Source organism: Lepus europaeus, chromosome 13, assembly GCF_033115175.1.
Source record: "Lepus europaeus isolate LE1 chromosome 13, mLepTim1.pri, whole genome shotgun sequence".
NCBI classification, from domain to species: Eukaryota; Metazoa; Chordata; class Mammalia; order Lagomorpha; family Leporidae; genus Lepus; species Lepus europaeus.
Genome location: NC_084839.1, coordinates 33,635,208 through 33,662,788, shown reverse-complemented (window position 1 = coordinate 33,662,788; position 27,581 = coordinate 33,635,208). Strand labels below are relative to the sequence as shown.

At 40.9% G+C, this 27,581-nt stretch overlaps 2 protein-coding genes across 7 annotated transcripts in view; one reads left to right on the top strand and one right to left on the bottom strand.

The window, feature by feature from the left end:
• CEBPZ (CCAAT enhancer binding protein zeta) overlaps window positions 1-20,583 on the top strand; it is a 22,303-nt gene extending 1,720 nt beyond the window's left edge. The window contains exons 2-16 of the mRNA XM_062209266.1: window positions 537-2,032; window positions 5,725-5,956; window positions 7,174-7,363; window positions 9,434-9,522; window positions 12,226-12,279; window positions 12,568-12,670; window positions 12,780-12,848; window positions 13,136-13,202; window positions 14,076-14,176; window positions 15,620-15,677; window positions 15,970-16,160; window positions 17,181-17,267; window positions 19,606-19,667; window positions 19,751-19,832; window positions 20,346-20,583. Coding sequence (XP_062065250.1) covers window positions 537-2,032; window positions 5,725-5,956; window positions 7,174-7,363; window positions 9,434-9,522; window positions 12,226-12,279; window positions 12,568-12,670; window positions 12,780-12,848; window positions 13,136-13,202; window positions 14,076-14,176; window positions 15,620-15,677; window positions 15,970-16,160; window positions 17,181-17,267; window positions 19,606-19,667; window positions 19,751-19,832; window positions 20,346-20,485 — 3,021 coding nt within the window. The 3' untranslated portion in view covers window positions 20,486-20,583. The remainder of the gene's footprint in view (window positions 1-536; window positions 2,033-5,724; window positions 5,957-7,173; window positions 7,364-9,433; window positions 9,523-12,225; window positions 12,280-12,567; window positions 12,671-12,779; window positions 12,849-13,135; window positions 13,203-14,075; window positions 14,177-15,619; window positions 15,678-15,969; window positions 16,161-17,180; window positions 17,268-19,605; window positions 19,668-19,750; window positions 19,833-20,345) is intronic.
• CEBPZOS (CEBPZ opposite strand) lies at window positions 17,262-27,581 on the bottom strand. 6 transcript variants are annotated; one of them, XM_062209269.1, is made up of 5 exons: window positions 27,534-27,581; window positions 22,624-22,739; window positions 21,190-21,234; window positions 20,521-20,605; window positions 17,262-18,285 (listed from the first exon to the last, which is right to left on the bottom strand). In XM_062209269.1, exons 1-4 carry the CDS (start codon window positions 27,560-27,562, stop codon window positions 20,523-20,525), a joined length of 273 nt encoding a protein of 90 aa, XP_062065253.1. In that variant the 5' UTR covers window positions 27,563-27,581; the 3' UTR covers window positions 17,262-18,285; window positions 20,521-20,522. The 6 variants fall into 6 exon arrangements, with proteins under 6 accessions (XP_062065253.1, XP_062065254.1, XP_062065257.1 ...); XM_062209270.1 differs by lacking the exon at window positions 17,262-18,285 and adding an exon at window positions 18,293-19,378; XM_062209273.1 differs by lacking the exon at window positions 17,262-18,285 and adding an exon at window positions 19,891-20,386 and having other exon boundaries at window positions 27,457-27,535.

Here is a 27,581-nt window from a genome sequence, read left to right as displayed (position 1 = left end):
AGGTGGGTGACTTGGGACATCAACTGCTTATCCCAGGTGCATTAGCTTGAAGCTGGATCAGAATAGGAGGCAGGGTTTGATCCCAGGCACTCCGGTTTGGGAAATAGGCATCTCAGACAGCTGCTTTATGCCCTGTACCATAACACTTGCCTCTGTTTCTCACTTTCTTATTGATGTTTAGGAACTTTCATGTTAAGCCAAATTTGATAGGAGTAGCTAGTATTTTTTATATTTACCTTTTGATTTTTCTGTCCCTTTTGTGTGTGAGAAAATGATGAACATATAGATCCTTTGCTTTGTGGGCCCTCATGTCAAATATGAAAATGCTTTCCCTGTACTGAAATTATTTTGTTAGTTATGTGGTGCTTTCTTCCTTTATTTTATGGCTTTATTTTTGCATTTAAACCTTTCATCCATGAAGTATTTGTTTGGGAGTAGAGCGGCAGCCCAAGTATTACCATAATTCAATTTCATTGATTTAAAAGAAACTGTTGGGTTTTCTTAAAATATAGTTTTAACTTTATGTTTTTGTGCAGCAAGATTACCTTATGCTGGCTACTTTGGATGAGAATGAAGAAGTGGTGGATGGAGGCAAAAAAGGAACAATTGATGACCTTCAGCAGGGTGAATTGGAAGCATTTATTCAAAATCTTAGTTTGGCCAAGTATGCAAAATCTTTCATTGAAGAAGATGCACCAGTTGAAAAAGAAAGTACCAGCAAAAGAGAAGTGAAAGTATCTAAAGTTGATAATAAAAAGCAAAATCCAACCCAAAGTGAAAAGACATCCATCAGTAAGGTAAAAAATAAGAATAAACCAGAATGTTCTCATGAGAACAAAAGTACCACACCAAAAGTAAAGAAAGAAAAACAACAGGACATCTTTGAGTTTTCTGAGAGACAGACATTGTTAATTAAGCCTGAAGGCAAGTGGTATGATCTGGAGTATAGCAATGAATATTCTTTGGAACCCCAGCCTCGGGATGTTGTGTCCAAGTACAAAACCCTGGCTCAGAAGCTGTATGAGCATGAAATCAACTTATTCAAAAGTAAAACAAATAATCAAAAGGGAGGCTCTTCTACCTGGATGAAGGTAATTGTGTCATCAGGGACGCTAGGTGACAGAATGGCAGCCATGATTCTCCTTATTCAGGAGGATGCTGTTCACACGCTAGAGTTTGTAGAAACTCTGGTGAACCTTGTTAAGAAGAAGGGCAGCAAACAGCAATGCCTCATGGCTTTGGATACGTTCAAAGAGCTACTCATTACAGACCTTTTACCGGACAGTCGGAAGCTCCGCATTTTCAGCCAGCGTCCTTTCAGCAAACTAGAACTGCTGTCCAGTGGCAACAAGGACTCAAGAGATAGAAGACTGATATTATGGTATTTTGAACACCAGCTGAAACACTTAGTAGCTGAATTTGTGCAGGTTTTAGAAACTTTAAGTCACGATTCCTTAGTAACCACTAAAACTCGAGCCCTTCTAGCAGCACATGAGCTGCTTTGTAACAAGCCGGAGGAAGAAAAGGCTCTACTTGTGCAGGTGGTAAATAAACTGGGAGATCCTCAGAACAGAATAGCCACAAAAGCCTCCCATCTGTTAGAGACTTTACTTTGTAAACATCCCAATATGAAAGGAGTTGTGTGTGGTGAAGTAGAAAGGCTACTGTTTCGCTCAAATATCAGCACCAAAGCTCAATATTACGCAATTTGTTTTTTAAATCAAATGGCCCTCTCCCATGAAGAAAGTGATTTGGCTAGCAAATTAATAACTCTTTATTTTTGTTTTTTTCGGACTTATGTCAAGAAAAAAGATATTGAGTCAAAGATGCTTAGTGCCCTTTTAACAGGTGTGAATAGGGCATACCCTTATGCCCAGGCTGGTGATGATAAAGTGAGGGAGCAGATTGACACGCTGTTTAAAGTGCTGCATGTTGTGAATTTTAACACCAGTGTGCAGGCTTTAATGCTGCTTTTCCAAGTGATGAACTCTCAGCAGACAATATCAGATCGATATTACACAGCATTATACAGGTAAGCACTAAGCATTCCAATATATGAATGTGAAGGAAAACTTAATCGAGTATAGGACATGCAGTGACCCTCTGTGGGGCAAGAGAAAAAGCTTGAAAACTGATTTCAGACCCTTCTTAGCAACTTGCTACTCACCAACATTAAGTAACTTGATCTTTGTTTCCTTGATGAACACAAACTATATTAGATGGTTTGAATACATTGTTTTCTATTTTGAGAAGCTGTTGAAATTCCAAAAAGTATCCATGCCACCTAATATTCAAAGTTAACTTCTTGCTCTATTTTAAATCTTCTGGAATGCTAAGTAAAATAGATGTGCAGGTGTAAGTGAAGCTTCTGTATCCTCATTTCTGTATCTCCTCCCTCCTGTCCTTCACACAGCCATTTAGTAATTCATTCAGCAAGCATATTTTGATGCTTCCCTGGGCTGCCCATGTGCCACATGCTCAGGATGTGACAGCTGAACAAAAGTCCCACCCCCTCGAAGCATTTACCAGTTATGTCAGATGCAGAGTGTTGGAGGTTGCAGTTTAACAGGGAGGTTAAGATTTTATTTGCTGAACATGGCAGTAGTAACTCAGCCATTGAAGTATGATATTTTTGAGCAATGTGCAAACCCTTCAGAACTATTCAAGTACACCAACAAGTTATGTTCAAGAATTTATTTCCTTGTAATTCACTTATATAATGTACATATCTGTAGCATGTGAGAAAATGTAAAGTAGTAGATAGTATCTTAGACTTAAACCATCAGCTTGGTTTGAGTCCTGGCCATGAGTTTGCTATGTAGCTTTGAGCAAGTTACTTAATCCTCTTTAAAAACCCTATTGGTAGGGCCCGGCGCTGTGGCTCACTTGGCTAATCCTCCTCCTGCGGTGCCGGCATCCCATATGGGCACCAGGTTTTAGTCCCGGTTGCTCCTCTTCCAGTCCAGCTCTCTGCTGTGGCCCCAGGAAGGCAGTGGAGGATGGCCCAAGTGCTTGGGCCCTGCACCTGCATGGGAGACCAGGAGGAAGTGCCTGGCTCCTGGCTTCGGATCAGCACAGCGCCGGCCATAGCGGCCATTTGGGGAGTGAACCAACAGAGGGAAGACCTCTCTCTCTCTCTCTCTCTCTCTCTCACTGTCTGTAACTCTGCCTGTCAAATAAATAATCTTATATAAAAAAAAAAAAAAACCTATTGGTAGAGGCGGGCATTGTGGTGTAGCAGGTAAACTGCCCCCTGTAGCACCAGCATCCCATATGGGCACCAGTTCACGTCCCAGCTGTTCCACTTCCAATCCAGCTATCTGCTAATGTACCTGGGAAAGCAGCAGAAGGTGGTCCAAGTGTTTGGGCCCCTGCACCTACAAGGGAGACGTGGAAGAAGCTCCTGACTCCTGGCTTCGGACTAGCCCAGCCCTGACCATTAGAGCCATTCGGGGAGTGAACCAGTAGATAGAAGATCTCTCTGTCTCCCTCTTTCTCTCTCTGTCTCTGCCTTCCTTTTCTCTGTAACTCTGCATTTCAAGTAAATAAATAAATCCTTAAAAAAAAAAACCTATTCATAGATATAGTTAATTGCATTTTATTGTGCCTCAATGTATTTGTAAAATGGAAAGGAAAGCACCTCTTATAGTTAATATGAAAATTGTCTAAGGCTATGCAGCTAGTAAATGACAAAATTGGGACCGTAATGAATGATGAGTTAATGTACATGTTAACCTATATAATCTTCCTATGTATGTTCAGTGTTTAACAGTGCCTAACACAGTAAATGCTGTGTAAATGCTGACAGCTATACTTGTGCATATTTCTTTCATTTAATCCTCTCAACAGCTGTCTGGTTTGAGGTACAGTGATTTGTGCAGGGTGATACAGATATTAAGAGATTAAGCGAGGAGCCAAATCCAGGTAGACTAGCTTTGGAGTTCATGATGTTTGGTGGCATTGATTGCTCTGGGACACTAAAAAGAACTTCAGGAGCATTTCCACAACTCTGAAGAGTCTGCAGAGTTTTTGAAGTAATAGGTACTTGACATTTTTAAGTTTGGAAAAGTTCCAAGGCTGAAAATATAGAAGCTTGGGAATCCTTGTTTGTTTTTGTTTAACTTTTGAGAGTCTTGGAAGCTACTGATTTTTTTTTTTTTTTAAAGATTTTATTTATTTACTTGAGAGGCAGAGTTAAATAAGACAGTGAGAGGGAGAGAGAGAGACAGAGAGAAAGGTCTTCCTTTTCTGTTAATTCACCCTCCAATGGACGCTGCAGCTGGCGCACCGCGCTGATCCGAAGCCAGGAGCCAGGTGCCTCTCCTGGTCTCCCATGCGGGTGCAGGGCCCAAGGACCTGGGCCATCCTCCACTGCACTCCCGGGCCACAGCAGAGAGCTGGACAGGAAGAGGGGCAACCGGGACAGAATCCAGCGCCCCAACCGCAAGGCAGAGGATTAGCCTATTGAGCTGCGGCGCTGGCCTCACTCACTCCCTCTCTCTCTCTCTCTTCCTTTCAAATAAGTAAATAATTTTTTTTAATGTTTTGGATTTCAGTATTCAACCTGCATTATTGGGAAACAGTTCATGGAAGTTCTTGGGACAAAAGGAGTAATGGTTCCACATGTTATTAGAATAATCTGGAGGATTTTGTCAATTCTAAGGTGGTTCAGACCACTTCAGACATCTCTAAGATTCAGCATCTGGGATAGAAATTATATGAGATGACAGTTGAGCAGTCTATAGAAGAAAGATTTGGGGAGAAGAGGACACATAATAGTTATATACATTCAAGTATTCAAAAGACTGTCATGTAGAAGTTAGGTTATTTTGTGTTCTTCAGAGGTCAATGGTAGAATTAATGGGGAGAAATGGGGATAAGGAAGGAATTTTCCTGCAAGACACGTAATCCAAAATTTGGTTTGGATTCCTACTAAGAGTGAGCAATACCCAACAACTTACTGTGGAAATTTAATTTATTCATTTAACGGGTAATAAGCACTTGTTAAGTGCCAAGCACTTGGGTTACAACAGTAAATAACAGGCACAGCACCTGTTTTGTTGGCTCTTGGGAGAAAAGGCAGGGAATCGTGTAGGAAACTGAAGAACCTAAACATGGGAGTGACAGGAATGTAGAAATGTTAATTTTAGATATGGTGGACATGCAGAGAGTTGGGGAAGAACATTCTGGGCAGAAAGTAATGCGTGTAGGAAGAAATGCTGTCCAGTGAGTATGTTGAATTAGAAATTCTCTGAAGTCCTCACAGTTTTCTACTATTCATATATGGTCTTCACTTGAGCTTGTGAGGGCTGCCTCTGCTCATCCAAGTAATAGGTAATTAAAGACAAAAGCCCAGATCAAGGTCACTGCTTTCAGAGGTCTGTTGTCATTATTTAGTTTTAGAGTGACTTTTCAGGTGGTGGTCTGCATGTGTTTCACAATTAGACCATTAGGTTTGTGCCCTGTGGGTTTAGAGAAGAGAATACCACTTGGTAAAGAGAAAAAAAACCATACCATGCAAGAGGCACTTCTTCATACCCTACCAACACCCATACCATCAGCATTTATTCTGTTCTCATCATTGACTCTCCTTTTACCTCTTAGGGTAGAAATGGTCTTTTGTAAAACAAGCAGGAAAGTTATCCCTAAGATGAAGTTTGTAGTGACTGTTGGCTGTAGAGACATTTCATGAATAAACATTCGATCTTGATTTTGCCTTATTAGGAAGATGTTGGATCCAGGGTTGAGGATGTGTTCCAAGCAAGCTATGTTTCTTAACCTGATCTACAAATCTCTGAAAGCTGACATCATGTTGCGCCGGGTAAAGGCTTTTGTGAAGAGGTTGCTTCAGATTACCTGTGCACAGATGCCACCATTCATATGTGGAGCTTTATATCTTGTATCTGAAATCCTCAAAGCAAAACCAGGTTTAAGAAGTCAACTAGATGATTCTCCGGTATGTTTGTTTGTTTAAGATTTATTTATTTATTTTATTTTGACAGGCAGAGTGGCTAGTGAGAGAGAGAGACAGAGAAAAAGGTCTTCCTTTTTGCCGCTGGTTCACCCTCCAATGGCCGCTGCAGCTGGCGCATCTCGCTGATCTGAAGGCAGGAGCCAGGTACTTCTCCTGGTCTCCCATGCGGGTGCAGGGCCCAAGGACTTGGGCCATCCTCCACTGCCTTCCCGGGCCATAGCAGAGAGCTGGCCTGGAAGAGGGGCAACTGGGATAGAATCTGGCGCCCCAACCAGGACTAGAACCCCGTGTGCTGGCGCCGCAAGGCAGAGGTTTAGCCTGTTAAGCCACGGCGCCAGCAGATTTATTTATTTATTTGAGAGGCATAGTTACAGACAGAGAGGTCTTCCATTCGATGGTTCACTCCCCAAATGGCTGCAATGGCTAGAGCTGAGCCGATCTGAATTCAAGAGCCAGGAACTTCTTCTGGGTCTCCCATGCAGGTGCAGGGGCCCAAGCACTTGGCCATCTTCTACTGCTTTCCCAGACCATCAGCAGGGAGCTGGATCAAGAATGGAGCACTAGGACTCAAACTGGTGCCCATATGGGATGCTGGTGCCACAGGCAGAGGCTTAACCTACTATGCCACAGTGCTGGCTCTCCAGTATATCTTATACTAGCTGAAAGATACTGATTGTTTTTGTTTTTTCTTCAGTGACAATAGCTTAGATCACTGGGACATATAGGAATTTGAGTTCTGGAGTTAGACAGGCTTGGAGCCTAGTATCAGGTATACAGTTTTACTAGGTGGACATGGCACTTGACCCATCTAATGATAATGAACTTTACTACAATAGGAACTGAAGTTACATGAGACAGTTATGGAGGATTACAGAGTAGTAGGTCTGGTAGGCCTGTTTCCTCAATTGTGAAATGGAAACTATCTGTCTGGAAATAGTATCTGTCTATTTACAGTACATCAGAAATTAATTTGAGGGCTAATTGTTTCAAGTAATAAGTCAGGGCTTCTTGACTCAAAACCTGTCATGTTTAGAAATAAGCTTGTGATCTTCTCTCGTGCTAAATATAATCTATTGATGTTTCACCAGAATTGGCAAAAATCTAATTGCCTTTGAAACTTTGCAACACAAAATTGAATATAGACCTTTTTTGCAACTTCCAACTGCTTAACAGGGGTTTATTAAACCATTTTCTGTTAGGAGTCTGATGATGAAGAAAATTTTATTGACATCAGAGATGAAGATGACGTAGAAAAATTCACTGATGCAGACAGACAAACAGAAGCAGATACAGTGAAGAAAGCTGAGACAGAGGAAAATATGTATGAAAGTGACACAGAGACCAAAAAACCAGCAGTTGCTTCCTGGGTACACATTGATAATTTGAAAGGTGAGGGTTTGTTTTGTTTGTTTGTTTATTTGTTTAAGTCTTTAAATTATCCTGTTGCATTTTTAAACCAGTGAATTTGTTTCTTCTTTGATCATCATACAAGTTAAAACTATTCCATTTTTAAAATCACTGTTTTCTTAAAAATGAGAGCTCTCATCAAAAAGACCTCAGAAGGAAATTTTTTTTAAAAATTTACTTATTTTGAAAGATTTAGAGAGATGGAGAGAGACAGAAAAAGAGATCTTCCATCTGCTGGTGCACTCTGCAGATGGTTGCGACAGCTAAGCACTGGGTCTCTGAAGCCAGGGACCAGGAGCTTTAACCAGATATCCCATGTGGGTTGTAGGGGCCCAAACACTTAGGCCATACTCCACTGCTTTTCCCAGGCCATTAGCAGGAAGCTGGATTGGAAATGGAGCAGCCAGTACTCAAACCAGCACCCATATGGGATGCTGGTGCTATCTGGCTTTATCTGCTACACTACAGTGCCAGCCCCTAAATAAAAGTTTACACCTTTGAACCAATTTTGGTTTCTTGGTCTTTACCTCTAAATGTAAGACCTCAAACATGGAATACCTGAAGATGTCCAAACATAGTGTACACCAACATTTGATTTCTTTTTTTTTTTTTTTTTTTTTTTTTTACAGGAAGAGTGGATAGTGAGAAAGAGACAGAGAGAAAGGTCTTACTTTTTGCCGTTGGTTCACCCTCCAATGGCTGCAGCGGCCGGCGCATCTCGCTGATCCGAAGCCAGGAGCCAGGTGCTTCTCCTGGTCTCCCATGCGGGTGCAGGGCCCAAGGACTTGGGCCATCCTCCACTGCCTTCCCAGGCCACAGCAGAGAGCTGGCCTGGAAGAGGGGCAACCGGGATAGAATCCAGCGCCCCAACCGGGACTAGAACCCGGTGTGCCGGTGCCGCAAGGTGGAGGATTAGCCTGTTAAGCCACGGTGCTGGCCAACATTTGATTTCTAAACAGAAATATTTGGTTATATATTGTGATTTGTGTCAACTTTAGAGCCAAAAGACATCTTCAAAATGCAGCGTCCTCATATGAGGCTATAAAGAACACCAGCCTTGAGAATCAAGAAATGTGGAATAGACCCATTTCATCTCCAAGTTTCAGTTTGTCTGTGAAGTACAGAAGAGAAGTCTGAGAGCTGCCAAAAAAGTTGTAGTAGAGTTCACTGGATGCCCGAAGACAAAGCTGAGAATGCTTGCTAGGATAGCTAGCATATGCACTGTGTGGTAGACAGCTCCTAATGGGCTTCAGAATCTTTTGATTTTCTTTTATTCTGAGTTTCTGAAAACATGAAGGTATATAAAATCTGTTCCGAGTGAGAATAGTTTATGAGCACACTTTAGCAATAAATATTTGGAACACTGTAAAGTTCCAAAAGACTTTCAGCCTCTTCCATCTTCAGTTTATTTCCATCTTAGTATTTATGACCCTTTGACCCAGAAATAGGTACCTTTTTTACTGCTGGAAAAGGAAGAAGTTTTGAAGGGTACTTTTAGGACTTCAGATAAACATCCTATTGACTTAATTCAACAATAAAGGCTAGCTTGGATGTCAGGATAAATTCTTGAAGGGTCTTGGAGTTTGTAATCTAGGATGCCTAAAAATGTTGAAAATTAGATGTATCTGAGAACATTAATAGTGTTAGGTATTTTTTTTTTTCGGGTTTTTTTTTTTTTTTTTTTTAATTTTATTTATTTATTTGAGAGGTAGACTTAGAGACTGAGAGAAAGGTCTTCTATCTGCTGGTTCACTCCCCAAATGGTCACAATGGCCGGAGTTGGGCCAATCAGGAGCCAGGAGCTTCTTCTGGGTCTCCTATGCGGGTGCAGGGGCCCAGGGACTTGGGCCACCTTCTCCTGCTTTCCCAGGCCATAGCAGAAAGCCGGATCAGAGGAGGAGCAGCTGGGACTAGAATTGGGGCCCATATGGGATGTCAGTGCTGCAGGTGGAGGATTAACCTGTGCCACAGTGCCGGCTCTAATAGTATTGGTTTTAATGACTTCTTGGGCTTGCAGTGAAGCATTTTAGAAATACTAATCTTTGTTCGTAGGTGGCAAACAGTTAAATACATATGACCCATGCAGTAGAAACCCTTTGTTCTGTGGAGCTGAAAATACAAGTCTTTGGGAACTCAAAAAGGTAAAGTAATTTCACATTATCTTTTAATCCATTTGTGTGTACATTTTTGGCCTTCATGAACTTAACACCTTGAAGTCTTCATTTTTCTTACAAATTATAAATATAGGAGTTAAATATTTCCACACTTGGGGGAAGATTCCTTGTGAGGTGTTCATCTTGTAGAAAATCTTAACTTATATGCATGTAAAATTAAGATGCTGTACATGGTTTATAAATAAGTGTTCTTTTTTTTTAAGATTTATTTATTTATTTGAAGTTAAGAGTTACAGAGAGAGAGAAGGAGAGGCAGAGAGAGAGAGAGAGGGAGAGAGAAAGATAGTTCTTCCATCCGCTGGTTTACTCCCCAATTGGCCAAACAGCCAGAGCTGTGTCCATCCAAATCCAGGAGCCAGGAGCTTCCTCTGGGTCTTCCCATTCAGAGCCATCTTCTACTGTTTTCCCAGGCCATAGCAGAAAGCAGGATTGGAAGTGGAACAGCCGGGACTCAGCCGGCACCCACATGGCATGCCGGCACTACAGGCGACAGCTTTACCCGCTCCACCACAGCACTGGCCCCATAAGTGTTTTGTTGGTAGATTATTGTATATAACAGCTCAAATGACTAAATTTTGTTAATGCATTAGATATCTCAAGAGACATTCTGTGATGACATAAGTTCTTTGCAAATGTAGTTAGTATTTAAATGCATAAGTAGAATCCATTTTTCTGAAGACTTTTCTTGTGGTGTAGCGGGTAAAGCTGCCACCTGCAGTACTGGCATCCCATATGGGTGCTGGTTCGAGCCTCGGCTGCTCCACTTCTGATCCAGCTCTCTGCTATGGCCTGGGAATGGAGTGGAAGATGGTTCAAGTACTTGGGCCTCTGCACCTGCATGGGGGACCCAGAGGAAGCTCCTGGTTCCTGGCTTCGGATCTACCTAGCTCTGGCCGTCGTGGCCATTTGGGGAATGAACCAGTGGATGGAAGACCTCTCTTCTCTATCCCTCTCTCTCTGCCTCTCTGTAACTCTGCCTTTCAGATGAATAAATAAATTAAAAAAAAAAAAAAGACCTTTCTTTCTTTTGTAACCCAGCAAATTTTTTTCTGTGCAGCTGTTCTCAAAGTGTGGCCATACACCTAAAGGTGCCTGACACACTTTCATGAGTCTGCAGGGTCAGAGCTACAGACCTAGTAACACCAGAATGTCATTTTGTCCCTGATGACATCAGCATAAATGATTTAAAGAAATAAACTAGCACCAAGCTACACTGGAAGCCACTATATTCTTCATTGGCACATAACTGCAGTTTAAAAAAAAAAGTTCCTATCACTTGAGTGACAAAGCAGGGAAATTTACTGATTTTATTATCTTAATGTTTGAAGTACATCTTTTTAGTATGCTGTGTGCATGTATAACAAGGACGATACCACACTGCTACTACACACGGAAATGTGAAGGCTATGTCCTGCCCTCAGGTGGCAAAATAGTGTGGTTGTTAGAAGCTCAGCCATGAGCTTTCGCATGAAATACAGAACCCAGTTATTCTGAACTGGGTATTTGGGAGGTAAATTTTTGAAAACTAATAAATTGAACCTGTTATTTCAGGCAAAATAACTGACACTTCTTTCTTGCAATGAATAAATTCAAGCTTTCAAGGAAATATTTAAAATTTAGAAATCTTGTAACCACTGCCTTGAACTTGATTGTTTCTCAGTATGTAAAAACCTTTTCTAATATGAGTGGTGATACTAACAGTGCAGTCTTCATGGTAATGTATAATGAAATGCAAGTGGCTAGTGCAAAAACCCAATTGAGTATTGTTTCAGATTCTGTATCATAAACTAACCTTGTTTTGGTGTAATCTAAAAGTATGCACTATTAATACATCTTCCTTTTTCCAGCTACACATCTGTGTGAGGCCAGACTTTCTTCATATATTCCAAATAAAATGACAGTGTAGGAACAGAAAAAGAATCTACTGTGTTCTAGAAAGCCAGACATTAAAGGCCGGCGCCGTGGCTCAACAGGCTAATCCTCTGCCTTGCGGCGCCGGCACACCAGGTTCTAGTCCCGGTCGGGGCACCGATCCTGTCCCGGTTGCCCCTCTTCCAGGCCAGCTCTCTGCTGTGGCCAGGGAGTGCAGTGGAGGATGGCCCAAGTGTTTGGGCTCTGCACCCCAGGGGAGACCAGGATAAGCACCTGGCTCCTGCCATCGGAACAGCGCGGTGCGCCGGCCGCAGCGCGCTACCGCGGCGGCCATTGGAGGGTGAACCAACGGCAAAAGGAAGCCCTTTCTCTCTGTCTCTCTCTCACTGTCCACTCTGCCTGTCAAAAAAAAAAAAAAAAAAAGAAAGCCAGACATTAAAGAGATTTGCAACACTGTAAAATAATGCTACTCTTCTCACTATATTTTTGCTTGGATTATTTTTCATAAATGTGCTATTTATATTAATACACAGTGGGTTTATCATTGTTTGAAATGAACTGTTAAGTACTTAATTATTTTGTTGTAATGTAAAATATGGTATCAATCTTATAACTCATTTAAATACAAGATCTTGGATTCCTTAATCTTTAAATGTATAAAATGGTATTGAGAGCAAGATGTTGTAAGATCACTTTTCTAATGTATTTATTGGTTTAAGTTCAATGTTTTGGGTTCTCTTAAATTATAGCAAGAGTTAACCTTAGAAATATTGACATTATTCACATTTTTCTTTTTAGTTATCTGAGCATTTTCATCCTTCTGTATCCCTTTTTGCAAAAACCATCCTTCAGGTAAGTAAAGTAAAATATTCAGACAAGAATAAGAAAATCACAACAGTTATTCATTACATTCTAGCCCTCCTAGAAAAGGATTGCCTCTTTCCCCTTCCCATTTGCTGTTTTCAAGGTTTGGCTGCTGGTTAATGGCTAGATGGCCTACATTATTACTAGTTACCTATCCATAAAATCAGCAGTGTTAATGTTTTCAAATGTGCATGAGAAGGAGATTAGAAGTGTCATTATTGTATACTTATGCCTTTGAGCTGAATTCTTAAACAATTCCTCTCAATCCCTTTTCAGGGAAATTATATTCACTATTCAGGGGACCCACTGCAAGATTTCACACTAATGAGATTCTTGGATCGATTTGTGTACCGAAATCCAAAACCACATAAAGGAAAAGGTATATTTCTTTTAAATGACTTACTTGGTTTTCATTATTGAAAAACATAATGAACAATATGGACATGTAACTAAGTTTTACATTATAGTATCATGATTTTGCATTTCAGAAAACACAGACAGTGTTGTGATGCAGCCAAAAAGGAAACATTTTATAAATGATATTCGTAGTCTTGCTGGTAAGTATAACATTGAGACAGCTGAAACCAAGAAGATAGGAGAATGTTTATAAGCAAGTGGAAGACATGTGAGAGCCCTATTTGATTTTAACAGTTCACTGTAGCCACTGAATAATTTAAAATGTTGGGTCTTCTCCATGTGCTTTTCCAGCATTTGTGCTTTGCACTGTTAAGATCTCTTCTATCCACCTCCCTTACATTTTCAGATTTTAAGATTGTAGATGTGCCATATGTAATCTTGGGTGCCAGAGTAACATAAAGATAATAAAATGCTTAAATTTTTCTAGTGAACAGTAAGGAATTCCTTGCAAAAGAAGAAAGCCAAATACCAGTCGATGAAGTGTTTTTCCACAGGTAATATAGTTTCATTTGGGGAACTGTTAAAATTCAGATTATTAGCTTTCTTAAAATGCTTCACAAATATTGGCACATTTTAAAGACTAGAGGATATGTCAGTATCCATTTTTGTGAATTTATATATGAATCATTTTGAGTCTTAGTGAAGTTAAAAGTAAATTTTGGGATTTTGTTTTTACATAAATGCTGCTTTCTGAATCTGAATGGAATTTGAGTTTTAATTTTTTTGGTATAAAAAATTATTTAACACTCATATTACTTTAATGAAATAACTTGTAATTTGTCCAATGACCTTACAGCAGAATCAGCAAAATTCATTGAGCTAGTATAGAAATAAGTCCTAAATCCACTAGTATTACTACTAATGCCTTGAAGTAGTAATGTACCTGTTAATCTGGTTGGTTGGTTAATTAGGTTTGATTTGATTTGCTTTTCTAAAACATTTAATGTGAATAATGTTGTACATATGATTCCATCTGCAAATGCGAAACTTTACTGTGTGTTAACCAGAATAGGGCTAACGTTCAAATATTGTGATTTGAGGTCATTTATAGCCACATTTTATGTTCTTAAATCATTAGTATGAAGTTGAAGTAGCCTTTTACTATGCTATTTTGATTAAGATGAAGTGAGTACCTTTAGGAAACTTTAAAAATCATTGAAATTTATTATACTTCACATTTCAGAAATTTCCAACTATTTTGTTGAATTCAGATCATTTGTATATTATATACAAATTTTGCTCATTTATATCTAATTGAGAATCCTTAAGCTTTTACAATTTTGTCTTGTCACTGGTTCTAGGTGCTATGATCATACTGATGGGATTTTTCATGAAATTACCAGTTATATAACATGTGTTTATTTTAGGTATTACAAAAAATTTGCTGTTGTTAAAGAGAAACAGAAACGAAATGCAGATGAAGACAGTATAGAAGATGTGGATGATGAAGAATTTGAAAAGATGATTGGTAACTAGTTTGTACTGACTTCAGTTTTTAAGATCCTCTTACTATTAATAGAACATGGAACATCAGTAGTAGAAGTGAGCTTAGTTTTTAAAAACCAATCTAACAAAGAATATCATGCCAATCAATGGAGGAGTAAACATTTTGCTGGCATATAGTAATTCATTCACATGTGCTCCAGAAAAGAGGATGTGAATGTACTTTTATATAGTCTGTGTGAGAAAAAAATCATTTACATCTATGTATTCACGCTTAAGGTCAAATATTTTATAAAATAGAAAACACTTTACTGTTTATAGTCTCCTTGTACTGTTCTATCAATAGTCTCTTATCTTTACAATCCACTGAGCTAGAAGAATTTTAATCAAAACTTAATAGATGAAAAATTGGAAAGGCTTACATAATTCCAGTTTTATTATACATTGCATTATACCTACTAGAAATCGGGGTTTCTTAAAATAATAATTTTTTTTTTTTAAAGATTTATTTACTTATTTGAAAGGCAGAGTTACACAGAGAGACAGACAGTGTCTTCCATCCACTGGTTCACTCCCCAAATGGCTGGAGCAGCGGCAATCCAAAGCCAGGAGACTGGAGCTTCTTCTGGGTCTCCTATGTGGATTCAGGGGCCCAAAAACTTGGGCCATCTTCCAATGCTTTCCCAGGCACATTGGCAGGGATCTGGATTGGAAGTATAACAGCCGGGATTCAAACTGGCACCCGTATGAGATGCCGGCACTACTGATGTTGGGTTTACCTGCTACACCACAGCGCTGGCCCCAGAAATCAGTTTCAATGGGGTAAAAATAACTACAATTACTGAATATCATTTTATTTTATATTTGCCCTTATTCCACTAAGAACTGCAGAAAGAGGGGCCGGCACTGTGGTGTAGTGGGTAAAGCTGCTGCCTAGCAATGCCAGCTAGGCACCATACGGGTGCTGGTTCAAGTTGCTCCACTTTCCATCCAGCTCTCTGCTATGGCCTGGGAAAGCAGTAGAAGATGGCCCGAGTCCTTGGGCCTCTGCACCCATGTGGGAGACCGAGAAGAGGCTCCTGGCTTCAGATCAGTGCAGCTTCAGCCGTTACGGCCAATTGGGGAATGAACCAGCGGGTGGGAGACCTCTCTCTCTCTACCTCTCTTTCTCTCTGTGTGTAACTCTGACTTTCAAATAAATAAGTAAATCTTAGAAATAATATAGAAATTATAAATATAGAAATAAGCTGAAAGTAACTAGAATTCACTTTGGTTTAGGGGTTTAAGATCAGTATTTCACAGGTTCATAAACATTAACAAAACACACCAGTGAATCACATTTGGATTATTTTGGTGTTTATTCATCATAAACAAATCATTATTGTATGATAACAATAATTCAGATATAATATATGTTTCAACCTTGTTGTTTGTTATTTCTCACAATTTGGATATTGTTCTCTGGCAGACACATTTGAAGATGATAACTGTTTTACTCCTGGAAAAGATGATCTTGATTTTGCTAGGTAAAGTACTTTCTTCAGTCTTCTCTCTATTCTGTTCCTAGCATTTCCCATCTTTCCCTTCAGAACAGTAGACTACTAAACTATATGATGTACAGGGGAAATGTATTCAGTAAGTTTAGGGAGTAGGCACAGCACTTTAATATTGGATGTTTATGATACATGTACATTAGTGTATTTACCAAGTGGTCATAGGTCTCCTTTATGTCATTTAACAACCCAGTATCCAAGTAGTCCCTAAAATACACTTTGAAAAATGCTGCCCTCTTACAAGTTTGTTTTGTTTTTCCTCTAGCAACATGAAAAAAAAAAGAAGAGCTAAGGGTAACACAGCAGACGATGATTCAGAGGACAGTGATGATGAACTCGATAACCTGGATGATGACGAAGTTTCTTTAGGAAGTATGAATGAAGAATTTGCCGAACTTGATGAAGATGGAGGAACATTCATGGATGTGTTGGATGATGAAAGTGAGGATGTTCCAGGTAAGCATTTTTCTTTTTTTAAGATTCATTTATTTACCCGAAAGGCAGAGTTACAGAGGGGGATAGAGGAGGAGACAGAGAGATCTTTGATCTGCTGGTTCACTCCCCATATGGCCACAATGGAGCTGGGCCAATCCAAAGCCTGGAGCCAGGAGCTTCTTCAATTGGCAGGGAGCTGGCTCAGAAGTGGAGCAGCCTGACTCGAACCAGCACCCCTATGGGACGCTGGCACCAAAGCCAGCAGCTTTACCCACTATGCCACAGTGCTGACCCCAGCATTTTTTGTTTGTTTGTTTTTAAATAAGAGTTTCCAACTTCCTTTCTTCCTCAATCTGTCAACTTTTAAAATAAAGCCTTGTATTAATACTCATTGTATTAACTAATACTCATGTATCAGCTAGAAATTTAAGAAGAACCTTTTCCATTTGGAACTTAAGATTTTATGGGTTAGTTTTTATTTGTTTCTTTTAAGCAGCTGAATTTTGAGTTCTAGACTTTCATTTTAATCAACACTTGGCTTTGCTGTATGATATCAGTTGAGCTGTTATGTTGTCTTTCTTAAATGTTAGAATAGTAATTAGCAGTTTATAAAACTTAGTATTCATCAGAGTCCTATAACATGGATGAATATTTTATCATTGTAAACTACTGAAAAGTGCCAAAGGTTGTCTCTTTGGCCTGTCCTCTCGCATACTTCCAGTGTACACTCACACACCTGTCTAACATCTTGCTACTTACTCTGGACCATAGCAGAAGTTTCTTATTTTAAGGAGTTTTATATTATTTGGTCTCAATAATAAAACTGTCTGGTAAAAATAACTGCACAAAATATGCAACCATACCAGTTATTCTTAGTCTTGATCTCTGTCTTCCAAGCCAGTACAAATGGAATTCTGGAACCCACATAGAATAGCGGTATAGTACCTTACCATTGGATTGCAGATTCCAGCATATCTCTTGAATGATTTTCCAGTTGTACTGTTTTTAAATTACTTAATCACAAAATTTTTTGCTTAACAGAACTTGAAGAAGTCAGTTCCAACATCAGTACTAAGAAAAGCAAGAGAAAAGACACAGATGATTTTGATTTCACTGGGTCATTTCAAGGTATGAAAAATGTATTTAATATCTCTAAAGCCCTGTGAAGCATGCACGTGAAAGATATTCATTATCATTTTGTGAAATAAGTTTCTCTAAATTGTGTAATACAATGCAGTTGTTTTTATAATTTATTTTTAATATGTAAAAACTGTCATTTCACACATATATACCTTCAATTTCTCTTAAGTTCCTTCTCAGATTTTATTTCTAGATCGCCTTTTTTTTCATCTTTAAACCTTTGAATTTTATGTAAGCCCTGAGTTTTCCACTCACCTGTTGTCTTACTCCTTTTCTCAATCATTAATTTTTGCCATTTGACTCTTGTAAAAATCCATGTCCCCTTTTAATTTCATTTTCTTTTCTTTAATGAGATTTTATTTTGCTACCATGACAAAGCAATTCTGATCTCACCACATCTAACATAAAAGAGATATAAATTCTTTCTCTCAATCTGTTCACTAACATTGTTTAAATTATGTAAGATTAGGCTGTGCAGTGTAACACTTGTAGGGAGCTGGTAAAAGATGACAGTATTAAGTTTTTGCTAAAAATGCAGTCAGTAATAGTTTTGGATGTAGATTAAAGGATGCTTGACAAAACTGATTGAAACAAAAAAGAAAAAAGGTAAAGTACTAAAAGGAGGCAGAGGCAGGTTATCATTCTATTTTTGCAAGTGTTGGATATCATTAAGAATTAACAAATCTTAAGAAAGCAGTACAGGCTGGCACCGCAGCTCACTAGGCTAATTCTCCGCCTGTGGCGCCGGTACTCCTGGTTCTAGTCCAGGTTAGGGCACCAGATTCTGTCCCAGTTGCTCCTCTTCCAGGCCAGCTCTCTGCTGTGGCCCGGGAGTGCAGTGGAGGATGGCCCAAGTGCTTGGGCCCTGCACCCGCATGGGAGACCAAGAGAAGCACCTGGCTCCTGGCTTCAGATCGGCACAGCGCCGGCCATGGCGGCCATCTTGGGGGTGAACCAATGGAAGGAAGACCTCTCTCTCTGTCTCTCTCTCACTGTATAACTCTGCCTGTCAAAAAAAAAAAAAGAAAGAAGGCAATACAGTACAATGGCTATTTATACAGTTCTTAGGTAACATTTCACCTTAATAAAAATTAAGATGAAATGCTTTAGAAAATACTGTATCAAAAGTAGCTTCAGGGACCAGCATTGTGGCATTGCAGGTTAAGCCACCATCTGTGATGCTGGCACTCCGTGGGCCCTGGCTCCTGTCCTGGCTGCTTTACTTCTTTCTACTCTCTTCTTTCTTTCTTTTTTCTTCTGCTTTCAAATAAATAAACCTTGCAGCTCTAATATGTCTACACAAAGATTTGTTCACTATTTTTCATAGCAGTACTATCTATTGCTGCCAAAAAGTGGATATAACCTGAATGCCCATTAACCGACAGATAAACAAAATGTGGCCATAGAATGGGCTATTATATAACATAGCCAGAAAAGACCCAGGCAGTTATGGGGGATGAGAGGTGCCATGAGGGTATGACTACAGAGGACACCAAGGATCTAAAGAGCTGATGGAAATGTTCTGACATTGGATTGTGGTCATGAACAACTGTAAATTAGCAAAGCATACTGGATTAATACACTTGAAATAGCTAAATTTTATGGTTTGTAATTCTTAGTAAAGCTGTTTTTCAAAAGTGTTTTGGGACCAGTGTTGTAGCAATTAACTAGACTTCAACCTTTGGTGCCAGCATCCCATTTCAGAGCACCAGTTCAAGTCCCGGCTGCTCTGTTTCCCATCTGGTTCCCCGCTAATGCACATGGGAAGAGCAGTGGAAGATGGCACAAGTACCTGCTACCTATGTGGGAGAGCTGGAAGGAACTTCAAAGCTCCGAACTCCTGGCATTGGCCATTTGGGGAGTGAACCAGCAGATAGAAGATATTCATATTCTCTCTTTCTTTCTCTCCCCCTCCCCCTCTTCTCTATTATGATGCCTTTCAGATAAATCTTTTAAAAAAAAAAGTGTTTCTACTACTGTTAGAGACATTGATGTCAAAGATGCATATTTCAAAATCTATCTTTCACAACTTTGAAATGTTAATATTGCCTGATATTATGGTATTTCGTTTAAGATTATTCTTTGAATAGTAGTCAGATCTGAAAAACAGGAATACACAATTTCATCTAAACAATTTACTAGTATATTGGTTTTTAAAAAAATAGGTATACTGTTATTTTTCTTTCAACACCAGCTACCTAACAGTGACAAGATAACAGTAATCATGTTTTTATAGAAGTGTAATTTTTAATAAAAATTATGTTGAAAAATTTGCATTCCAAAATCATTGTTTGCATTTGAATAACCTAGACCTACATTTTTTTAGGACCAAGGAAAAAAAAGAAAACAAACGTCAGTGATTCCAGCCTATTTGTATCTGCTGAAGAGGTAGGGTTAACATGCTGCTTTAATAAATTAACTATTCTGAGTTATTTGAAGTTTTATAATAAATTTATCCTTTTATTTTGAAGTTTGGCCACCTATTGGATGAAAATATGGGGTCCAAGTTTGATAACATCGGATTGAATGCCATGGCTAACAAAGATAATGCAAGTAAGTACCTTGAATTTTTTACCAATGTTTTAAAAATAGCCTGGAATTAGAACAAGAATATGAGTATTTTTGGAGGACCTTTTTAATAATATTTTAGAATCTAGAAGGAATAGTTTTTTCATCTCTCCTTCTGGAGAGCATGAAGAATTAAAAAGTATTTGGACCATAGAAAAGAAACTACCAAACACATTTTTCTTAGTTTTTTTTTTTTTTTAATATGAGTTTGATAAGTGTTTCTGATTCCGACTGTTACTGGTTTCTGTTCTATTACAAATAAAAGTGTTCCAGGAAAAGAAAGTCTTTAAGGCAATTGTTCCTTTTCCTTCCCTTATCTTTTATTGGTAAAACATTAGTCTTTGACAAAAAAAAAAAAAAAAACTGAGCACAAGCAGTGGGTTTGCATAGGAGATGGGAAGTTGCAGCCTTGGCAGACCAGAAGTCCCTGTCACTCAGCAGGATGCTCTGGGAATCTGGAGTCTAAGTGGTGGGCTCATCTTTCTTCTCCTCCCAAAGGTCTCAAACAACTGAGGTGGGAGGCTGAGCGCGATAACTGGCTGCACAACAGAGATGTGAAAAGTATCATCAAGAAAAAGAAAAACTTCAAAAAGAAGAGGCTGAAACTCAATCAGAAAGCTAAAAAGCAAAGGAAATGAGGGTTATTAAATTATCAATTAAAAATTCTACTTACTCCTAATTTTTGCTGTTAAACCATTTTTCTTGATCTTGTTCTCTGATCCCATACATTCCAGACTGTTCAATGGATTTGTAATAAACTACAAATAAAAATAATTGTCATTTATAAAATTATGTAAAACAAAATTAGACTTATATTGAGGAAAATCGATCTTTCCCCATGTTGCTGCATAATAAGACGAGAGGATAGAATTACATATTTCCTGCATCTCCACTAATTGTAATGAGCACTATTAAGCATTACATTATGCCAGGCACTAACATAATGTCACCTTATTAGGTCCTTGAACATTTCTTTGAAGTAGGGATTAACTCTGCTTGGTAGAGAAACAGCTCTGAGAAGTTAGCGAACTTTAGATAAAACCAGTCTTAAAACCAAAGGTTTTATTACCACCACAGTTGTATCTTATTCCAAAGTCTACAGTCTTAAACCACCAGAAGAATTAAGAATCTAGCCCACTAACTAATTAATGCTCTCATCCAGGTAACTCTAGGTGGCAGTTTTCTCCAGTCTGTAGTCTCAAAAGGAACTAAAATGGGGATGAATAGAATTATTGGATATTTATGTATCTCAAGGTCATTTACTCCTTAGTAATAAAAAAGTTAATTTATAGATTACCTGAAAAAGTTGTTTTGTGCTCTTATGTTTAAAGGAAAAACATACCTTCCAGGATAAAGGGAAATTTCTTGCTCATTGTTTGCCTGAAATCTGATGAAAAAAAAGAAAGTCCTGAAATTAGACATGATCAGAAACTCATTATATTAACACATAAATTAGCATTTTAGGATCTATATGATAATAGGTCAGAAATTTAAGGGCCTTCTGGTAATCTAGGAACTCTACCTTTTTGGGTAAGATCGCATTTGCACTTGCCTTAGTAGGTAACTGCCTTATATTTTGGACTTTTTAAAATCTGGCACATATATATATATCATATGATTTATTTAGAGCATATTTGAAAGTAAATCTTCAGTGTTAATTTATAATTCCCTATGTAAGTGTATGAATTGTTTTTATACCATTTTACCTTGAGAAGGGGTTAGAAATAAGATCATACCCATATTTTGAAATTGATTCCAACTTTGCTTTTAAATACTGTTAGTGTTTTCTTTATATCCTTAGAGTTGAAAAGTGTAGACTTTATGAACATCCAATAGCACCCTACCTAATACAATGTTAGAGTGAAGTACTCTGAAGAAGACAAGTGACAAGTTTCAAGAGTGGACACCACTCCATGACTATTCCCTGCTTTAGGAAAAGAAAAAGCAGCATTCCCTAATTAAAAAGTTGAGGACTTGGCCGGCATTGTGGCTTAACAGGCTAATCCTCCGCCTTGCGGTGCCGGCACACCGGGTTCTAGTCCCGGTTGGGACAGTGGATTCTATCCCGGTTGCCCCTCTTCCAGGCCAGCTCTCTGCTATGGCCCGGGAAGGCAGTGGAGGATGGCCCAAGTCCTTGGGCCCTGCACCCGAATGGGAGACCAGGAGAAGCACCTGGCTCCTGGCTTCAGATCAGCGAGATGCACCGGCCCCAGCAGCCATTGGAGGGTGAACCAGCGGCAAAAAGGAAGACCTTTCTGTCTGTCTCTCTCTCTCTCTCACTATCCACTCTGCCTGTCAAAAAGAAAAAAAAAAGTTGAGGACTATAAAAGACAATTTCTACCTACAAAATGTTAAAAGTACTTTTAGTAGTAGCATGGGAAAGGTTTTTGGTACCCACTATTGATGCAGAGGAAGACTACTGTAGCTTGCCAGAGAAAACTGGTTACTCTAAGAGTATAGCAGTGCCACCTGTTTCTCAGTCTTCTGAACAATGAAGTGTAAATTTCCCCATTCTGCTCCCAAACACAGCCAAGACAAGGCTACCTGCTCTACCTATCCCAACAGAAGAACGTTGGAGATGTGAAACTGAACTCTTAAGGGAGAAGTAACAACGATCTGGTCTACAATAAGACCTGGCTTTCTCCCTTTTGACCATAAAAAAGCAAAGAATCTGAAGAAGCAATTTCTCCAAAAATAGCACTGCCATTTAGCACCTAAAATGAATTAACTAACTGTATACCCCTCTGGAAAGCATTAATTTCTGAATTATCATTACCTTGGCTTGTGTTCATCTTTGTAAACAAAAAATATGCTCCAAAAATACCGATAAGTTCAGCTACTAAAACTCCTTTAAAGATCTTCTTTGCCAGTGGTTCCATTGAACGGGCCATCCTAAATTTAATAAATAGGTATAAAACTGAATGAGTATATTTAAACTCCATTGCCAGTTCTATAAAAATAACCAGTTCACTATCAGTTCATTTGTATAGGAATAAGACCCCAAAGTCACAACATATTTGTTTTAGATGTGTTCCAAGAACCTATACTTTATCCTTTTTTTAAGATTTACATACTTATTTGAAACAGTTACAGAGATACCTTTCACCCACTGGGTCACTAGATGGCCACAATGGCCAGCACTGGGCTGAAGCCAGGCACAAGAGGTTTTATCCAGGTCTCCCACGTTAGTAGCAGGGCCCCAAACAGTTGGGCCATACTCTGTTGCTTTTCCCAGGCCATTATCAGGGAACTGGCTCAGAAGTGGAGCAGCCAGGTCCCGAACCAGTGCCTACATGGGATGTGAGCATCACATGCAATGGCTTTACCCACTATGCCACAACACCAGCCCCTGTACCTAATTTTTTTTTTTTTTTTTTGACAGGCAGAGTGGATAGTGAGAGAGAGACAGAGAGAAAGGTCTTCCTTTTTGCCGCTGGTTCACCCTCCAATGGCTGCTGGGGCCGGCGCATCTCGCTGATCTGAAGCCAGGAGCCAGGTGCTTCTCCTGGTCTCCCATTCGGGTGCAGGGCCCAAGGACTTGGGCCATCCTCCACTGCCTTCCCGGGCCACAGCAGAGAGCTGGCCTGGAAGAGGGGCAACCGGAACAGAATCCACTGCCCCAACCGGGACTAGAACCCGCTGTGCCGGCACCGCAAGGCGGAGGATTAGCCTGTTAAGCCACAGCGCCGGCCCCTAATTTTTCAATCTCTATGCCTAATGGGTATAATAAACCAAAGATACAAGATTGGGTAAAGTACAGAAAGGAAATTCAAGAAAGCACTGTAAAAAGAAAACTATTTATGAAACGAAGTTTCTCAAATTGTCTATAAACACAGAATGGTGCAAGTTAGGTCAAATCAACTTTTTTAGCTGAACTAGAAACTAAGAGATGATTATCTAACGGGAAAGCTCTTTGTAAAGTGGCCTACAAAAGTAATGGTATTACATAGGGAGTCTAGATGTTTTGGGCTGAAGTTCTTCAATAATGCATCTATCATACTATGTGCCATGCAAGCATTTTGCTAGAGCTGATTAGAAAGTTGAGCAACAAACTAATTGGTTCTGTTCCTGACTGTTCTGAGCTGTTTATAACTTTAATTGCATCACCCAAGAGCCTTGTGAAAAAGTGCACATTTGGGAGCCAACACTGTGGACTGTGGCACAGTGGTTAACATACCATTTGTGACACTGGTATCCCATATCCGAGAGCCAGTTCAAGTCCTGGCTACTCTGGTTCTGGTAGGAAGTTAGAAATTAGCCTGTGTGTGTGTGAGGCGCCTGAAGTGAATAGTTTCTTCAGAAAAGAAAGCCCAGTATGTACACTTCAAAGTCCCGCCCAGACTCAGATAACTTGCCAGGTGGTATCAGCCCTCTCCAGAGGAAAGCTCCCCAGGACACTCCTCTCTCCTCAGGACCAAATGGTACCTGTCCTGATTACATGGAGCAATGGAACCTTCACAGCCTTCCTCCAAGGCAGGCCCCTAGGGGACGCTCCTCTGCTCTGGGCCAGGAGAGCTCCCCAAACCTGGGGGGGAATTTTCCTAATTTACACTCAGCAAACCCTTTGTCTTGGAGGAGAAAGGGGTGGGAGTAAAGAGAAACAGCAGGAAAAACGAGACCCTTTCTCTTAGAAGCCACAGTCTGAACAAAGACTGCGTGCTCACTCAGCTCTCCTGAGCCACCCGCCCGGCCTGCCAGGTGTATTCTCTGCATTTACCCATGTAACCTCGCTTTCCGCAGTCTGAGTGGGCACTCTCTCTGTCCCTTCCATTCTGAAGGATGCCCTGTCCCCAGTAAAACTTGCTACGTTGCTCTCTGGGGCCTGAATTCTTTCTTGCACAGACAAGAAGCCCACCACTCATCTCCACTAACAGTTCCCATCCAGCTTCCTGCTAATGCATCCTGAGAGGCAGTGGATGATGGCTTGAGTACTTGAGACCCTGCCACCCATATGGAAAACCCGGATGGGGTTCCAGACTCCTGGCTTCAGCCTGGCCCAGCCCAAGCCATTGTGGCCATTTGGGGAGTGAATTTGTGATGGAAAGTCTCTAGGTTGTTTTTGGTGTACTTAATTCATTTTTAAAACACATCTTTTTAAAATGCGCTCCTGAAGCTTTCAATTCTCCACTCCCCAACCTTCAAATTCTGACTTAGGAAATGTAGGATTGGAACCCCAGTAATCTACCTGAAAACTGGCACTCCAAATAACTTTTATGCAAGAGCCCCATAGGCCAGTCGGGGAGACTGAGAACAATGACCCATTAAGGGTCAAAACTTAGATCGTGATTCTCTTCCTGTGCTAGCCAAAAAGTATTTTGGGGCAGGTGCTGTGGTGCAGCAGGTTAAGCCCCAGCTTGGGATGCATATACCCCACATCGGAGTGCCAGTTTGAGTCCCAGCCACTCCGCTTCCTAATGCCCCGGGGAAGCAGCGGATGATGGCTCAAGTACTTGAGTACCTACCACACACGTGGGAGACCCAGATGGAGCTCCCGGCTCCTGGTTACAGCCTAGTCCAGTCCATCTGGCCATTGTGGCCACTTGGTGACTGAACTAGGAGATGGAAGATTTTCTTCCTCTTCTCTTACTCTGCCTTTCAAATAAATAAATCAATAAATTTTTAAAAAATATTTAAAATATTTTGTGTATTTTTCTAAAACTAAACAAGAAAAAAGAGAAAGGGTCTCGTTTTTCCTGCCGTTTCTCTTTACTCCCACCCCTTTCTTGCATAACAAGAAAACAGAATACAGGACTCACTGAATATATGAAGTGTGTAAATTTGAGTTTTTACTCTGTGGCTTTGTAAACCAAAGTCAAGAACAGGAGGACCACTAGTTTTTCATCTAATTTTGATACTTTCCTCTGTGTGTTCTGTCAGTTATGTATTCTCTGTCAAGAGGTGGTTCATTCTCTAATACTCTACAACTCCAGCACTCTGCTCACTGGTGGCCACTTAGTCTATTCTGATCCCTTTTCATGCCTGAGGGTGGAGGTAATTAAATATAATCCTTTTGAAGGATTATCTGCTAATCATTACTAGGTGTTCCTCTCCCCAAAAACCCCTTTTCTCATTTTATAGTGATTACCCTGGGGACCAAATATGAAATCCTTACTGTTCTTAAATAAAGCAAAAGACCCATACAAAAGAGCTTACATATAATCAAGAGACAGGTCAGGGGCACTACACCAAAAGTTCCCGTTTCAGGAATCCAAGCACAATACTGGTTTTCTTGGGAGAAAGCAGTGCTAAGTGTTCCAAGAAATAAAGCTCAGAGCAGATGCTGTCCACAGCAGGTTAAACCACTGCTTTTTACAGCGCCTCCAGCCTTCCATAGTACCAGAGTCAACACAGCCCAAGTGGCTGAGCCCCTGCCACTCACATAGGAGACCAGAACGGAGTTCCTGGCTCCTAACCTTGCCCTGGCCCAGCCTCAGCTGTTGCAGGTATTTGGGGGAGTGAACCAGTGGGTGGAAGATCTTTGTCACTCTGCCTTTCAAGTAAATATTTTTTTTTTTAAAAGAAAAAGCTCAAAAGTACTGTATAATACAGATTTATCTTTCTTAAAAGGATATATTTATAGATCAAATATAGATGTTTCACCTTCCAAGTCCCTCAGCTTCAGGACATGTGTTTCTTTTTAAAGATTTATTTATTTTTACTTCAAAGAGTTACAGAGAGAGAAAAGGAGAGGCAGAGACAGAGAGAGGTCTTTAATCCACTGGTTCACTCCCTAGATGGCTGCAACGGCTGGAGCTGCGCTGATCCAAAGCCAGGAGCCAGGAGCTTCTTCCAGGTCTCCCACACGAGTGCAGGGGCCCAAGGACTTGAGCCATCTTCCACTGCTTTCCCAGGCCATAGCAGGGAGCTGGATCAGAAGTGGAGCAGCCGAGTCTTGAACCGGTGCCCATATGGGATGCTGTCACTCCCCGCTACGCAGCAGCGCCAGCCTCAGGCCATGTGTTTTAACAAAGGATAAAGCCCACTTAGTAAAAACCATCAGGGCACACAAGTTCACGACAAAGTCAGGTTTGTGAACCGTGGGAAGCAAACACCGAAGACTGTCTTCTCCACACAGGACAGGCAGGACTGCGGGGTGGGGGTGACCTTGGAAATGACGCGCTCTCCAGCAGGCTCAGAGCCAGCGGGGCTGGCTGGCGGGCAGACGTGCAGCTCCAGCCGGGTGCGCGCTGGTCGCCACGACCGGCCACGGGCCCTCTCCGCGCGGACACGGCCTGCTTGGCGCTGGCTATGCTCACAGCCAAATCGCACAGTCCGGACGTGGAGAACCACGTTCCCCAGCACCACGGCCCTGGCTCTGACGAACAAGTCTTCCAGGAGCCGGCGGGCGGGGGCCAAGCAACCAGCCCCGCGTCCTACCCTGGCCCGCACCCCGCTCCCGGCTGTCCCTGGCGCTGCCCCCGCCCCGGAGACCCCAGGACGCCGGCGCCCGGCGGGCAGCGCGGCCCAGGCTGCCGGGCCCAGGCCGCCCAGCGACCCGGAAACAGCTCTGCCCGCGCCGCACTCCTTCCGGCGACCTGAAGCCAGAGACACCCAAGTATGCTCCGCTTGACCCCAGAACCGTAGCGTGGCTTCCCCCCAACAGACCCACCAAAAACACGCACCCCTCAGGCTCCGCCGAGGAGCCCACGTCGCACGCCCCAAAGGCGCCAAGCGCCGGGGCCTCACCTGCAGCGCGCGTCCGAGGGGCTGCGCATGCGCGAGGGGTGCAGCGCC